Source organism: Acanthopagrus latus, chromosome 15 (assembly GCF_904848185.1).
Source record: "Acanthopagrus latus isolate v.2019 chromosome 15, fAcaLat1.1, whole genome shotgun sequence".
NCBI classification, from domain to species: domain Eukaryota; kingdom Metazoa; phylum Chordata; class Actinopteri; order Spariformes; family Sparidae; genus Acanthopagrus; species Acanthopagrus latus.
In genome coordinates this window covers 15759438-15774108 of record NC_051053.1, presented here as the reverse complement: position 1 = coordinate 15774108, position 14671 = coordinate 15759438, and the positions used below count along the sequence as shown (strand labels likewise).

The 14671-nt window shown below is 43.4% G+C and overlaps 1 protein-coding gene and 1 long non-coding RNA gene across 6 annotated transcripts in view; one reads left to right on the top strand and one right to left on the bottom strand.

The window, feature by feature from the left end:
* Positions 1 to 14671, bottom strand: part of ttc7a (tetratricopeptide repeat domain 7A) — a 49011-nt gene that overhangs the window by 33753 nt on the left and 587 nt on the right. For 3 of the 5 annotated variants that reach the window (XM_037123853.1, XM_037123855.1, XM_037123854.1), the window contains exons 2-10: positions 13738 to 13924; positions 10000 to 10163; positions 9747 to 9915; positions 5732 to 5862; positions 5417 to 5538; positions 4531 to 4609; positions 4029 to 4198; positions 1846 to 1909; positions 1557 to 1694 (exon numbers count right to left, since the gene is read on the bottom strand). In XM_037123853.1, the coding sequence (XP_036979748.1) occupies positions 1557 to 1694; positions 1846 to 1909; positions 4029 to 4198; positions 4531 to 4609; positions 5417 to 5538; positions 5732 to 5862; positions 9747 to 9915; positions 10000 to 10163; positions 13738 to 13924 (1224 nt within the window). Of the gene's footprint in view, positions 1 to 1556; positions 1695 to 1845; positions 1910 to 3557; positions 3967 to 4028; positions 4199 to 4530; positions 4610 to 5416; positions 5539 to 5731; positions 5863 to 9746; positions 9916 to 9999; positions 10164 to 13698; positions 13925 to 14671 lie in introns of those variants that run through there. The other 2 variants (XM_037123856.1, XM_037123857.1) reach the window with 2 other exon arrangements.
* LOC119033562 lies at positions 4618 to 7209 on the top strand. The gene is made up of 3 exons (XR_005079293.1): positions 4618 to 5225; positions 5402 to 5436; positions 6611 to 7209. It is a non-coding gene; the product is annotated as an uncharacterized LOC119033562 (long non-coding RNA).

Genomic DNA, 14671 nt, shown 5'->3' with positions numbered 1-14671 from the left:
CTAGTTAGAGGGTTAATGTGCAGAGTTGGGACTGAGGTTCAGACACATTGGGATTGGGAAACAGCAAACCGGCAGTAGCCAGGGGTAACTCTGCACCCTTTCTCACCTTCTGTACTTAGTGGAAATATGCTCCACTACATTGTAGATGGAAAGACTTTTTGTTCCACATTCACTTGATGGCTGTACTGCTAATATGAACTTTTCTAGGTTCGAATTTTGAAACATAATGTGATGAACCCTTTTAGCTGGGAAGGAGGATCCCCTCTGATCCCTCTCCCAGGTCAAACAGACATGTGAGGGACGCTGCATATACCGAACAGACAGACAGAACAAACGTTTTACAATGGCAACATTTATATAATGTGTAGATTACAAATTAGAAGTGAAGAACTTTTTCACATGGATGCATTGAGCCAAATGCTAACATGCGGTGGCTGTGTGGGTCATGCATAGTGTTATCACACAGGAAACCAGGGTCTGAGTCCTGTGGGAGCCAATGTTTCTTTATTAATTGTTTACTTAGTCGACTTAATATCTTCTTATCTTAAAAAAAGCCTGTCCATGGTAACATATTTCGATGTTGCTAGGACGTCGAGTTGAGGGCTTGGTGGCGCCTGTACATTGTCACAACCTTTGTTCCTGACTGCGTAAATCAAATTACACGGAAGTCCATCCAATGATATTACACTTAACAGCAGTAATTACAACGGTGGCACTATTTAAAATCAAGAGCTCACCAAAGTCATTGAGGAGTCATTGATTAGGGACTGTGAATGTTTTTACGGGATTTCATGGCAACTCATCCAGAAGTCTGGACCTGAATTAGCAAATTTTATTTGTTTTCTATAACAGCCATACATATTCTAAAATATACCTCAGTGTCATCCAATTGAAATTTGACATTGGAATCAGAACTTGCTGAAGACAGGATTGATTAATGTTTCACTAAGTCTGTAATCAATCAATGTGAATCGTATTCATCACATCAGGGATGAATGGCACTGACTCACTGACATCTAATTTTGAATAAATGGCCCGTACTGGCCTCATATTTCAGCAAACTGATCCTCTGGTCTAGGTGGAAGGGTGTTTGAGTGTGTGTGTGGTCCTCCTCATAAGATGACTGATGCTATCTATGAATCAGTCAGACAGGTGGACAAACCTAATTTGAGTCGAACCTGCTAACCCTCCACCTCCCCAGCTTCCCACATCTGGGTAGAGGTCACACTAGGGCGCTTTTAGAAAAGTGGGAACCTGTAGGAGGAATTTGGAGCGAGATGAAGAGTGAAGGAGAAAAAAGGGAGGAAGAGGTATAAGAAGACAGACCGTGAGGGGGATGATGTGAGATGGGGGAAGACTGCGAGACAGTGAGAGAAAAAGACACATAATCCCCTTCCTCAAAGTGATAAGGACATTCATTAAAAAGTTTGGCAAAGGCAAAGCTCTCACTAACATATCTCATCTCTCACTCTCCCGCTCCCCCTCCTCAAACCTCCAGCACAGAATGTGTGTCTCTGTTTGTGTGTGTGTGTGTGTGTGTGTGTGTGTCGCCGCACCTCAGACAGCATGCCATACTGCCCCCTCCTGGCCATGCCGATGGTGAGCAGGTCGTAGACAGAGGTGGCATCCTGCAGGCTGGCCTGGCGAGAGTCGGCCTGGTCTGGCAGACGACTGATCACCGCCTCGCCGCTGGCCTGGACGAACAGAGATGCTGAGTGAGGAAAGGGAAGAGGAAGGAGGAAGAAGAGGACAACTAAGGAAGGGAAAGAAGGTGAGACTGATGGTCTCAGCAGGAGGGTCCTCTGTTAAAGGAGGTGTCTAATCCTTGCGTGTGTGTTGTCTCACCATCGACTCTGTGATGAGCAGCAGCAACACAGCCTCCTCCACAACGTCCTGGGGACAGAAGCAACTGCCAGGACACAGGAAACAGGAAATAGTACCATATAACAGGAAGTATATATCTCTCTCTCTCACACACACACGCACACACACACACACAGTTTGTCCAGCGGTAGATGGTCAGATTGCTTGGAGTGTCCAGTTTCTGTCTCAACTGTGGTGCTGTAACACAACACGGACCACCGTGGGTGTATCACCACACAGCACTATCTCAGATGTCCCACACACACACACACACACATCCACAGAGAAATAACATGGTGACTCCTTCATCTCTTTCCCTCTCTACCTCTAACATCCCTCTCATTCATCACTTTCTTTGCCTCTCCTCCCTCTCTGGCCGGCTCCGTGTGCCATTAGAGGACACATTTACCAGACACCATCGTGGCCTTTTCAGAAGAGGTAACTGATGACAAAAGCCAAGAACAATACTGAAGTGCAGCTATTCCTCAGGGTGCAGTCTCCCGTTCTTACTCTCCTTCTAATCTCAGACATGGATTTAGATCTTCACTTATGATAGTGTGGGCAGGATTAGTCATGTGGCAGTGACTAAGTATGGCTCGCAGGGCCTGAGCAGCGAGCGCAGGATCCCTGCAAAGAGGGAGACGCTGGAACAAGGCAGCAAAAATGTGGATACGGTTCAGTGTGCTGATGCAGATAACCAGCTTGTCATGTCAGGACCGCGCACTGCACTTTGAACCCGAGTGAATATTACGTCACCTTACGTTACATTATGACAGTTGACATATGTTTAGTCATGTTATGCTGTGTCATGTTATCATGTTATTTTATGTTATTAGAGCGGTCGATAAGACTACAAAAGCACTTTATTAATGCAGTTATTTACCCTTTTTTATCATTTATCATTCTGTCATGCTATGTTATGTAACGTCACGTATTGTTGTGCTGTAATTCTATAGTATGCTATGTCATGTTACGTCATATCCTACTTGTAATCTCCTGTTCGTTAATATTATATCGTGATATCTAACGTCACATGACACGTTCCAGACACAGTTTACAGAGGGTTCAGCAAGTCCAGAACTTTAAAACGCAGCTGTGCTCTGAGTCGCTCCGGACCACGCAGGTGATTAAAGGGTAATTAAGGTAATTGGTTTTTAGCTTGGCGATTTGAGTCTTCCCAGTTCGGCTGACCATATCACCACCTGTTGAGGGAGAAATGTAAAAAGCCAGTAGAATATTCAGAGTTTGTTTAATCATTCATTAGCAGACCTTTTTCAACCAGCGGACCGTGGGCCAAACGCAGCACTCTAACAACCTCACTCCGGCCCTTTGATTATTTATATCAAAGGGCTAATAGGCTAATTAGCCCTGATGCTAAGCTCAAAAGTACTCTTATTTCATTAAGATTTTAACCCGGGCTGTGTCAGCGGAGGGAGTTAACAAGAATTAAACTGACAACCTACTTTTAAGGTTAAAAAGGTGCATTGTCTTACTTCGGCAGTGTGTTGCCCATAACAATTCTGCTTCAATTCTGAAAATTCATGAAGCAGAAAAAAACAGGACATTGTTTAAACACATTTAAATCCCTAGCTTTGCAGGTTGATTGAACAATCCCGTTCATCGTCTTATCGCAGGTATTTGAAGAGTGCAGTATTAGTTTTCCTTTTCAGTTTTCAGTTCTAGACTGCACTTACAAGAGGAGCAGAGGTGTGTGAAACACTTTGGGGCGTGCTGTGGGATTCCTCACCTTCAATGACCCAGCAGAAACTGGCTGCCTGTGAGCACTCTCTCTAGGAAGGTCTGTTACCTGACTTCCCATGTGGGCGGCCTTTAGTTTGTTAGCCTGCGATGACTCATGGTCTTCAGTATAAAAGACATTTGGACAAAGGGAGTTGAATAACTGCCGACTGATACAGTTGCTGGTCGGACACTATCTCGGACAAAACATGGGCTGAAAGTGAGACGCTGACAAAGGAAGCGGAGCCCTTTAGATAACTGCTTTGGGCACAATAGTGTTACAAAAAGAATCACAGGAGGCAACAACCTATCTTGAATGTTGAACTTGAGGAAATAAATAGCACACTGACAGTTGGATAGAACAGATAGGAGTGTTCAGGGTATCAAGACAGGCCGAGTGACGTAGAGATGGAGCAGACAATACAAACCAGTCGGTGCTGTAGCGCTGCGGTGGTTTAACAGTGGGGTAGACGGCGTCTTTGGAGGCGGCCGCTCCCTCTCTGTGGAGCCAGGCGGAGGGCGGGGGGCCCAGTGGGGGCCAGTAGCTGTCCTCGCTCACTGAGCTCAGCAGCACCTCTGCTAGTTTCCTCGCTGCGGACTGGGAGGAAAACAATGTATTAATGGAGCACTGCAAATACTGGGTTGATGAGAGTAGGATAGTAATGTTAAGGAACATGATAAGGAGTAAAACTGTACTTTATGGAACAGTCTTGGTGTTAAGGACAGTGTGTTATTTGCTTGTCAAATCGCCTGTTGGCTTAACTTTGTTTAGAGTGTCAGCATATATCTTGTGATTTACACTTCAATGCCCTGATACACTGTAGAAATATAAAATGCTTGGAAGCTAGTAGCAATGCAGATGAAAACTATTTGTGTGTGACTAGTTTCACGTGTGTGTGTGTGTGTGTGTGTGTGTGTTTGACACCTCACCTTTCTGAAGCTCTGAGACCCTCGTGACTCCACCACCCTGAGCACCCTACGCAGCTGGTGAGCACCCTGCGCAAGATGACTAACAGAAACACACACACACACAGACACAGTAGGCGTATATCAGTGAGATGTATAGGCTGTGAGGGTGTAACGCTGAAGAAAAGGAAAAAAGCTGACAGTGATGTGAGAACTTTGTGAACAACTCTGATATTCTGACTACATACAGCCTCACATAGCCAGGTTCTCAGCCTGCCATATAAACAAAAATGGGAATGTTCCATAATGAGTGGTGCAGCACACCAGCTGCTTGCGTCTCTAGTGTTGAATTAACGCCCCTCTGAAACAGTTCGAACCCAAGCTAAACATTATAACCTTCATGTAGGCAGCTTTTACTGCAGGGCTGTTGTATTAAACTGCATCGTTTCTAGGTAGGTGCGCCTAACAAACTGGAAGCCTGAGTGCATGTGACGGTTAGAGCAACACTGACACCTGCTGGTCTAAAATAAAAAATGCAATCACTGTTGCACTGAGGCCGAGTGGCGCTCAAAAGCTTTGGCTTTGATTTCTTCTCCTCCTCACGTTCCTGCAGCAGAATAGCAAGACAGCCCAGCGTTCCCTCCATTACAGACGAGGCTGACTGAGCAAAGACCGCAGCCGTTAAACACGCTGCATAACCAGCGATGAACAAAACACAGGTAGATTACTTCCAGTTGGTGATAATTTAAGCTCTTAGGTGTTAAGTCAAAAGTAGATTTAAAAAAAAGCCACTTTAAACAGAACATTCTCAATGTTCACAGAGCAGCACAGCTCAGAGACTGTGTGTGTGTGTGTGTGTGTGTGTGTGTGTGTGTGTGTGTCGGTGTGTATGTAGGGTTGGCAGACTCACCCCCTCTGCAGCAAACAAAGGTAAGCACTCTGTAATGCAGCCTGCAGGAAGTAGCCCAGCTCCATGTCTACAGGTGGAAGGAGACTGGCTTTGGCTGTCTTGGTGTGGGGTGTCGACACTGTCTGAAAATACAAATATTACATATAATGGAATGAAACTGATGAACACAGAACATTTCCTCTAAAGGTAAAATGTCCACCGATACAACAATACATTTCTACTGTCAGTGGTAGTGACACGACACAAATGCTCACTCACTCACGCTGACAACCTGCACACGTATCATGCGTACTCTATGTGTATACACAAACACACCTTGTCAAGCTCCTGCAGGTAGGACAGAGCAGCGTCACAGGCCCTGAGGAAGCAGGACAGACTCTCCTCCTCTCGCTCTGACAGACGCACACGAGACACTGAAGAGACTGTCTGGTGGTCCAGGGACAGACCTGAAATATGACCAGAGACAATATGCATAGACTTGATCATAATATTATAAATATAGAGCAGGCAGGTAATGCAGTGAACACATTACATACTGAAAATCATACGTGCAGTATCATTTACAATCTATTTTAAAAAAAAAATTGACCTGAAGTTACGATAACTTTCAAGTAGTATGTGAGTGAAAATGTGAAGTTTCATCTTCAAATCATCATCATATCTACATAAGGTTCCTTTAAACTTTAATCTGAGAATAAATATAATGGAGAAGATATAAATAGTATTCTAAAAATTGCATTTATAACAAATACATTACATAAATGACAACATTATTGTCAAAGGATTTGATAAATAATAATGTATATACACTTCTGTCTGATATTTAATAAATTACATTAGTTTGTCCCCCTCCAGTCAAAATGCCTTTTTCTTCTTGTTCATAGTGTTGAATATTTAATCTTCACTGTGTAAACTGCTGTTTGTGCACTAGAAGGCTGTTTTCACATTCACTGCTCAAAGTGTGCATGTTTTTATATGCTCATTATGGCTCCACATCGCTCCCTGTTTTGTCTCGTATGTTTTAGTCAGCAGCAAATATACAGTGATTTTCATGTAACAGAAAATAGACCTGAACTCACAGCCAAAACGTATGAATGAGAACAAGCCAAAAAGAAGATAAAGAATCAACTAATTGTAGATGATTAAAAGATCCTAAATGTGTCTTTGATGCATTCTCCCCATCTCCTCATATAGTCTTCTTCAGATGGAGGCACTGGACAGAGAAGAAGAAGAAGGGAGCAGACCGGTCCCGGTCCAGATGCCAGGTCTGACGTCCGTTAGCTGACTTACTGGTACAAATAAGCAGTGAGCAGGAACACTGCTAGACTGCAGGAGGCCTGTGACTGACGGCAGCCTCAAAGCCAGACGCCAGCCCTAATCAAATAAACAGACAGCTCCCGATGGACAAGACATCATCACCCAAATATTCACATCTGACTTCATTCTCATAATAATATGCAATATGTACACAGGAAGCCACGGGAAGGAGCTGTGCTGCCCCCCCGAGGGACTCTATCTGTTCTCTCGTGAAGAATGTGAGAGTCAGTCATAATAATCCACTGTAAATATCATGCATTGTGCTTCAAAATAATCAAAGGAAATCAAAATCTAATTCTCCTCAGTTTCATGAGCATGAGGTCATGTATGAGCATCAGGAAATGGTGGTGGGGGGGTAATGATGATGAGTGTAACAAGATTACAGTGCAATGTTCTGTGGATGTGACCTTTAATCACGCTGATGTTTAAAACAGACAAAATACTTCAAGATTATATTTGACTCGAAAACTTTTTTTTTTTTTTTTTAAAGTGACCACAAATGAATTTAAAAAAGGGCAAGTTTGGACTTCTGACAGCTGGTGCGTGTGACCGTGAGTAACAGTAAATGCTTCCCTGACATATGACTCACACTCATCGGGTTTTTAAAACAGCATCTGTGTAGGAATCTGCCAGTGGCGATAAATCTGTTCCCTGGAGGGGTTTGAGTTGCTTTACTCTGAATATACTCCTTTCTGTTCAGACTGGACAAAAAAAATATCAAAAAATTGTGTAAAATGAATTAAAACGCTCTTTACACCCTCAACTAATATCATATTCTAATATCTATGATGGCGAGAAAGTACAGAATGAATGACATGAATAGTAATTTAATTTTGAAAAATGTTTTAAATGCACCTGAAGCACACTGCCCACTTTTTCAGTTAAGGGCCAAAAAGTGTTTGGAAAGTTTGGGATGACTCACATGTTATTACTTTGGTGTACTTCAGTAGAAGAAGCTCAAGAGAAAACCTTTCACACCATCAGTGTCATCCACTATCTGAGGTTAAGAAAAAAAAAAAAAAAAAAAACTCCCCGAGAGGTTACTGACATAACTATCTGTCCGATCACGCTGATGTTTTCCAGCCGTGTGACATCCATCTACACAGATTGGATTTCATCAGCCTGCCCACCTCCCTTCCACTTCCACTTCTACTTCAAAACCCCCGTACAAGGTCATTGTGATTTTTTGGGGCTGTAATAACGTCTCACAAAGGGATTAGGAATGGGATCATCAAAGGAAACGTGTACAGAGAGCTGCTCAGTGGCGTTTTCAGTTCTCTGGGCTGTCTAAGCTCACTTAAGGCCTGGGCTGACAGGTAGGAGATCTGCTGTACATGGGCAGCAATACAGTGGATGTCCAAAAACTCTGCAGTCCAAGTGGCAGGTTACATAAGGCACCGCTGATATACTGTGTTACATTCAGTCTTTATCGACAAAATCAAATGTATATTTTTAGGGGCTAAAGCACGTTTTCGAAGCCGACTTCTGAATATTCGAACCATCGAATGATTGTGCTGCTGCTGGTATTTATGCTGGTATTAATTCAAATTCAAACTTAATTCCCAGTGAAATGTGTTGCTGCTTGTCACGATTCTTTTGCCTCCTCTCCTCTCCTGGCACTGATTTGCGTCTGTCTCATGTGTTTGTTGTTCTGTAACTTTGTGATCTGTGATAACGTCAGCGGCAGCTCGTTTCTTTGTGGCGAGGAAAATGTCAAGTGAACACTGAAGACGCTGACATAAGCTTATGAGTTGATACGACTTATTTTCACCATTAAGTTTCTTATTTACACATGGAGCACTTATTGATGCTATACAGCACAGTGGAGACATGTTTCCAGACATCTGAAAAGTGATTAATTCAATATTTAGCTCTGTTTTCTGAAGGGAAATATCTGTCTCTTTAGCTGATAAATGCTCCACTATATATTCATTCACCAGGTATTCTCTACCTGTGTCCTTCTGCTGCTGGCTGCTGAGCAGGTAGTGCACAGTCCATTTATCAAAGGTCTTAAGTGAAAACAGCTGCCTGAGTCACCTCTGTCAAAACGCTAATGAGAGCGGTCAAACTGCACACAACAGTGAAGCTGCAGGCGGTTAAACTAAAGACAATGAGCCGACAGATACTACGAGGCTCCACAGCCGAGGGGAACTGGAAAGCTTGGTGGTAAATATCTTCGGTTACTCATGTGATCCATCTTTAGCATAAACACACTGATTAAAAGCATCTCTACAGGACAATTAGAAAATGTTATTATTCATCAAGAGGCAAAGCACAATTTCAGTCCTGTGGGTTTCAGATGCAGCCTGTCGTCTTTGGTTTCTGGACTGTTAGTTGGACAAAATAAGCAGAATTTGAGCTCTGGGATATCATAATCAGCATTTTTCACTACATTTAACATTTAATTTTACATTTAACATTTTGTACACTGATTGATCAATCGATTCATCATGAAGATAATCAGCAGATTAGCAGATAATGAAAATGCTGATTAGCTGCAGCCCTTCTGTGAGTCAGACGGAACCAAGAGGTCGACCTGTAAACAGTTAGAGTCTGAGTAATCGTTTCCGATTCCTCCTCTCTTCCAGAGAAGTTTGGCTCATCTGCTGATTTGTTTACAATCTCAGTGATCATCTCCGTGCTTGTGTTTGTTGTGCTTCCCTGTCTGTCTTCTTGTTTTAGCGATGTGGTTACGCACACGGATCTTACAACTGGACTTGATGAAGATGAAGTTTTTTTTTATTACTGTTTGTTATGATGGAAAAATACTCTACTCACATGGGACACGTATTACCAAGGAATACCAAGGAATCTCATGTAGTAGAAATTACAACCCCACGTTTGTGTTAGATGCGGTGCATTTGGACGGCATGAGCAAAGACTCTGTTTTACCCAGATTATATTGATGTCAAGGCTCCATGTAACATCAACATTTTCAGAGGTGATCTGTCTCCTTTTAAACAGCTAGGTGACTGAGGTGTTCCCCTTTAATATTCCCAGAGGTGTCGGCTACCTTTGATGACAAAAGCCTCGGCCAGCAGGCGGAGGTGGTAGGTCGGCTGGTCATCCCTGGTCAGCCCCTCCAGTCCCACCCGGGCGCACATTCCCTGGGCGTCCCGGTAGCGACCCTGCACATAGTGCACCTTGGCCATCATCAGCAGAGCCTCGTTCAAATACCTGGGCTGGAGGACAAGAATAAACTATGAAGAGACAGAAAGGATTCTACAGCTATGACTCGACCCCGATAAAACCCAGATGATACTGACTGTGAGACAGCCCCGGCTGAGGACGGCGTTGAGGTGGCCTTTGGCCCGTTTCAGTTTAGCCTGAGTCTTGTCGAGCAGAGGCGTGGAGCTCCGTAACAGGTCCATGTTTTCCTGCAGACACTCTTCTAACAGTGCCTCGGCCATCATCAGCGTCCCGTAGTCGTCTAAAAGGAGGGTGGGAATGAAAAAGTCAAAAAACAAGAGTGAAGTGAGTTTGTTGGAGCAGGTCTGGGCTCGGGGTCACAGGTCATTTGTGTCTGTAGCCAAAGCAAACCTCAGTCATTCCATTAAAACAGCATTTCCCACCAGAGTTCAACTATGCAACAGTCCTGAGGTCTATTTAGAAGCTACAGTTTCCACTTCCCTCATACTTCCTTTAAATAGACTTAACAGTGTTCTCATATGATAAGCACTGCACGTCTACCTCCACTGAATCAAGATACCAAAGTTTATTTAAACAGTAAACCAACGCTGTTCTGACCCGGGCCTCGGTGTCCAGTAGCTGAGGTTTCTCTGTACACACACACTCGATTAAAGCCTTCCTGTTTAGCCTTGTCATTCTGCCTGTGTGTGTTCTGACGCCAACTGTGTGAGCGGCGTGTTTATGTCCCAATACGCTCGACATATTTGCCAGTTAGTTTTATCAGCACAGCCAAGGCCAAAGCTATCAGGGAGGGAGAAGGTGAGGCGTAAACAGCAGGATGTGTCTCAGCGCAGAACTGCAGCGAGAGCTGTTGAATGACTTCACAGAAGTTGCAGCCTGGATTTGCATGGATCTGCATATTCTTGTTGTTTCATCTGTGATTCTCTCTGTTTTCCAGGAGTCATTTTGCAACGTATCGTTATTTGTCTACATCCTGTTCAGTCAGTAACTTCCTGATTTACACAAACCACAGCTGAACCACAGTTAAAGTATGAGAAACCTGCAGGTGCTCGTGTTTCCATTTTTGCTACTTCCTACTTTAATTCACGACATTTCAGATCCAAATATAAATATATTTTTTAACTCGACTACATCTATTTGATAGCTTTGAAAAGGTTATTCTACAGTCATATACTGTAATCCAAAAAAACTGTAATATACTGTTAAAATAAATAACAGTAGTTGCATTGTAAAATAACAGTAAAATATTGGCGTCCCTGCTGCCAACTGCTGACAGTGGCTTCCGTTAGCTTGTTAGCTTCACAGTTCACAGGGGAGGGTTACCATACTAATTTCAGCGGACCAGACTAACAGAGTCTTACTATGATGTGATATTGTTATTATTACTTCAGTACAAAACAAATATGAGTAATTCCTCCACTGCTGGCAATTAAGATGGTTTAGACACCAAGGGGAAACTCATATTGATAAACCTAATCAATACCTAACCTAATTGGTTTAACAGTCCACAACTTTATTGTTTTGGTTCAGTCTAACATCTCATCAGTCCTGACCGTGACCTCTCCAACACCAACTGAAAGACGGACAAAGTTATCAGCTCGCGTTGGCTGGTGAAAACAGCGACATATTAGGGGCTATCTGAACAGAAGCATGACTCCAAGTGAAAGCGAAATGTGACTACTCCGGCTGGTTGTGTGAGTAACATGTTAGACGATCTATCCAAAAAGTGAGACCGGTGATAGGACACCGATGCAGAAGCTTCGTCAACATTGTTCCTGTTGGTTTAAATGGAAAACATTCGGGTTTCTGGGCTACTGCAGGTGGGGAGACTGATGCGGGGCAGTGGCAGGACTTCCTGAGGTCAGTCCAGAGTCCCCCCAGTGGAACCCTCACATTGTGATATTAATGTTAATAACTGATTTAAAATTTCCACATTTCTGTCTGTCAGTTTGTATTTTCTGATGTAAATGTTGAAAAAAAAAATGCTGTTTCTAAGACTTTATTAGAAGAATTGTGAGGAAATACTGGATCTTCTGCATGCTTGGAGCTTTTGGATGCTAATGATCAGCAGTGCAGGAAGAAGATGCACTCAGCACGTTTGTTAGACCTCCAGGACACACAGACACTTCCTGCATTCTCAAACTTGCTTTTAAAAATACCGAGGCTGGAAACAGTGGATACAGTCAATAAAATGACCACAAACTATTCTAACTGCAGGATGCAATCTCTCGTCCTGATTGTTAAAACTTCAGCATCTGACCTCAGTACACTAAATTGTAACTTCTGCTGTGATTTGGTGTATTTGCCACCACTAGTATCAGCTTTTGACTGACAAAGAATTAGACGATCCAGTCTGTTATCAAAGTAAAATCACCTTGAACTACAAGAGACCCCTGAATGAACCAGTGGCAGGCTTTTTTATAGTTTAACAGCAGGGCGGTATTTTACAGCCAAGTTTAATTCCTCGTCACCTGCACTGAAGTTCCTCTATCTCTAATCTAAAACTCCCGGTGCACCATGCCTCCCATGCGCACCTAATGTCAGATCAGCTAACGTGACCCATGCATGCGTACAGTGATACCACATTGATTTAACACTTCAGTGCGTGTGCAGGCGGGGGAAAAAACTTGCTGCTCTTGCACTATCAGCTACTTATGGGCACAGTAACAGCGGGCATGCTGTCGAGTCACCTGAACCCGTATTTACTCTGCAGAGGTGAGAGGTGGAGGCAGGTGCATTAGTGACCTACCGGAGAAATGCTTTATGAGGCACAGAAAGGATAAGTGTGTTTGCATTTCTTTGGACACGTGGTGTGGAATGATTTGTGGAAAGTCTGTTTTTTGCACGAGATGTGGCAGCTCTATTCTGCGAGAGAGGGCTCAACAATATAGAGGGTCATACAGTTCCTTTGATCATGTACACACTCTTTCATTGTGTGTACTCCAAACTTCCAGGGAGGGACCTTCTTTATTGTTGGAGGCATCCGGCAACTCCTCTCTGACCCCATGTACTGACCCGCTGGGGCACATTATGAGGCTGCTCATCATCTTTATTATTTGTGGAACAAATCTGCTGAAGGGAAACCTTGAAGTGGAGTAACTCACTCTTTCTTGCTGAGAGACCAAAGTCCAACTTGTGTATGGTTCAACCTACACACTGCAAAAAGTGTCCCTCCTCGACAAACACTTCAGATTCTGAGACTTAAAGGGGCACTATGGAGTTTTGGAGAAACAACCCAAACCCGGATTTGTAATATTTACAATATTAAGAGGTCATGAAACAAAATTGTAAATATTTATGTTTTCCATAACTAAATAAACAAGCTGCTCTCAGAGTGGAATAATGTCCCCAGAGCACTGGGGTGGCAGGGTCCGCCACATATAAACAAAGGAAAACGGTGTGCAACTGTGTTGCCCTCTAAGGTCAGTTTGGTTTATTCATCCATGAAAACAAGTAGCTTATTTATTTGAGTTTGTTTAGGCATAAAAAGAACAATGCTTATCTTCTGAATAACTGCTTTTTCCCCCCAAAATGCATAGTACACCTTGAAAATAAAATCATAAATATACATATTTTACCACAAGTCAGTTGATCAAACATGCAAATGAGCTGAGATGAAAAAATACAAAAAAAAATTGAAAAGGAATAGACATAGAGGATTTCCCCTTAAACTAATCTGGAACAGATTTCCTGAATCGTCCCTTAAAACAACTGGAATTGAAACATCTTGATTCAACCTGTTTGCTTTTCCCTCCCATTCACTGGTCATTCTTTACAGTGTGCAGTAAAAACAAACAGGAAACTACAGGAGATACCTCAACTCCCAAACCCTCCAGGTGTTCGAAAGCGCTCACCGTCCTCGTGGAACCTCGCAGCGTTCATCTGGTCGATGATCGCCGGCATCTTGTCCCACTGACACTCGGCCCGGTAGCGCTCCATCTCCGTCTCTAGCCGGAGTTGGGTGAAGGAAACCCGGGATGCCATCGCCGCTCTGTCCCGGTGGTGACTGTACTCCCCGGACACGATGGGAGTAACTGCGGACTGGAAGGGAGAAATAAATGTGTAATCTTTGCGTGCGGAGGGGTGGGGTGTGTGGCTGTTACAGTAACACGGGCAGTAAAGGTGATCCGAGAAGAAATCTAGAGCGCAGACATAGATACATGGGGTTTAATTTACACTTTTACAAAGCAGGAATTCACTGTTAGGGTGTTCTTGTGATTACATCAATGTGTAACGTGAACTATCCGGTAGGCCTGGATCTTCATCTGGCTGAAAAAAATGCAATAATCAAACTTTTTCAACCTCATATATTTTTTCTTCTTCCCTGTCACCTTGCAGCCCTGTTCAGTGCACATAGTATATTCCAGTGCATGCTCTGCATACATTGTCTTGTCCACCACTTAAAACAGGCATTAGTGACACCCGGCTGTAAACGTGATTTTCTTGAAATGAATGTGGTATTTTCAGAGGGCTTGATCTGTAGCTGCTGGAAGTAAAAGAGACGCTGTCCTTCTCCAAACAGCCACGTCCTTAATCTTTCCCGTTAACACTTTAACTGGATCAGGTAGGGCTTAACAGGCAGCAATGCAAAGGGTGCAGCCCAGAAAGAGTCAGGGTGCATGCATATAAGGTGGTGTTTTCTTAGGTTAATACTGGTCATTTCATTAATGACTTTCCTGGAAAAAATCAATCCATAATTGCTTGGCTTGCTCCCTGATCTGGGTTCAGCAGCATTGGCAGGCTGATGCTGGCTCAGTTACAAAATAATACATCTGTCAGCTACTGCCC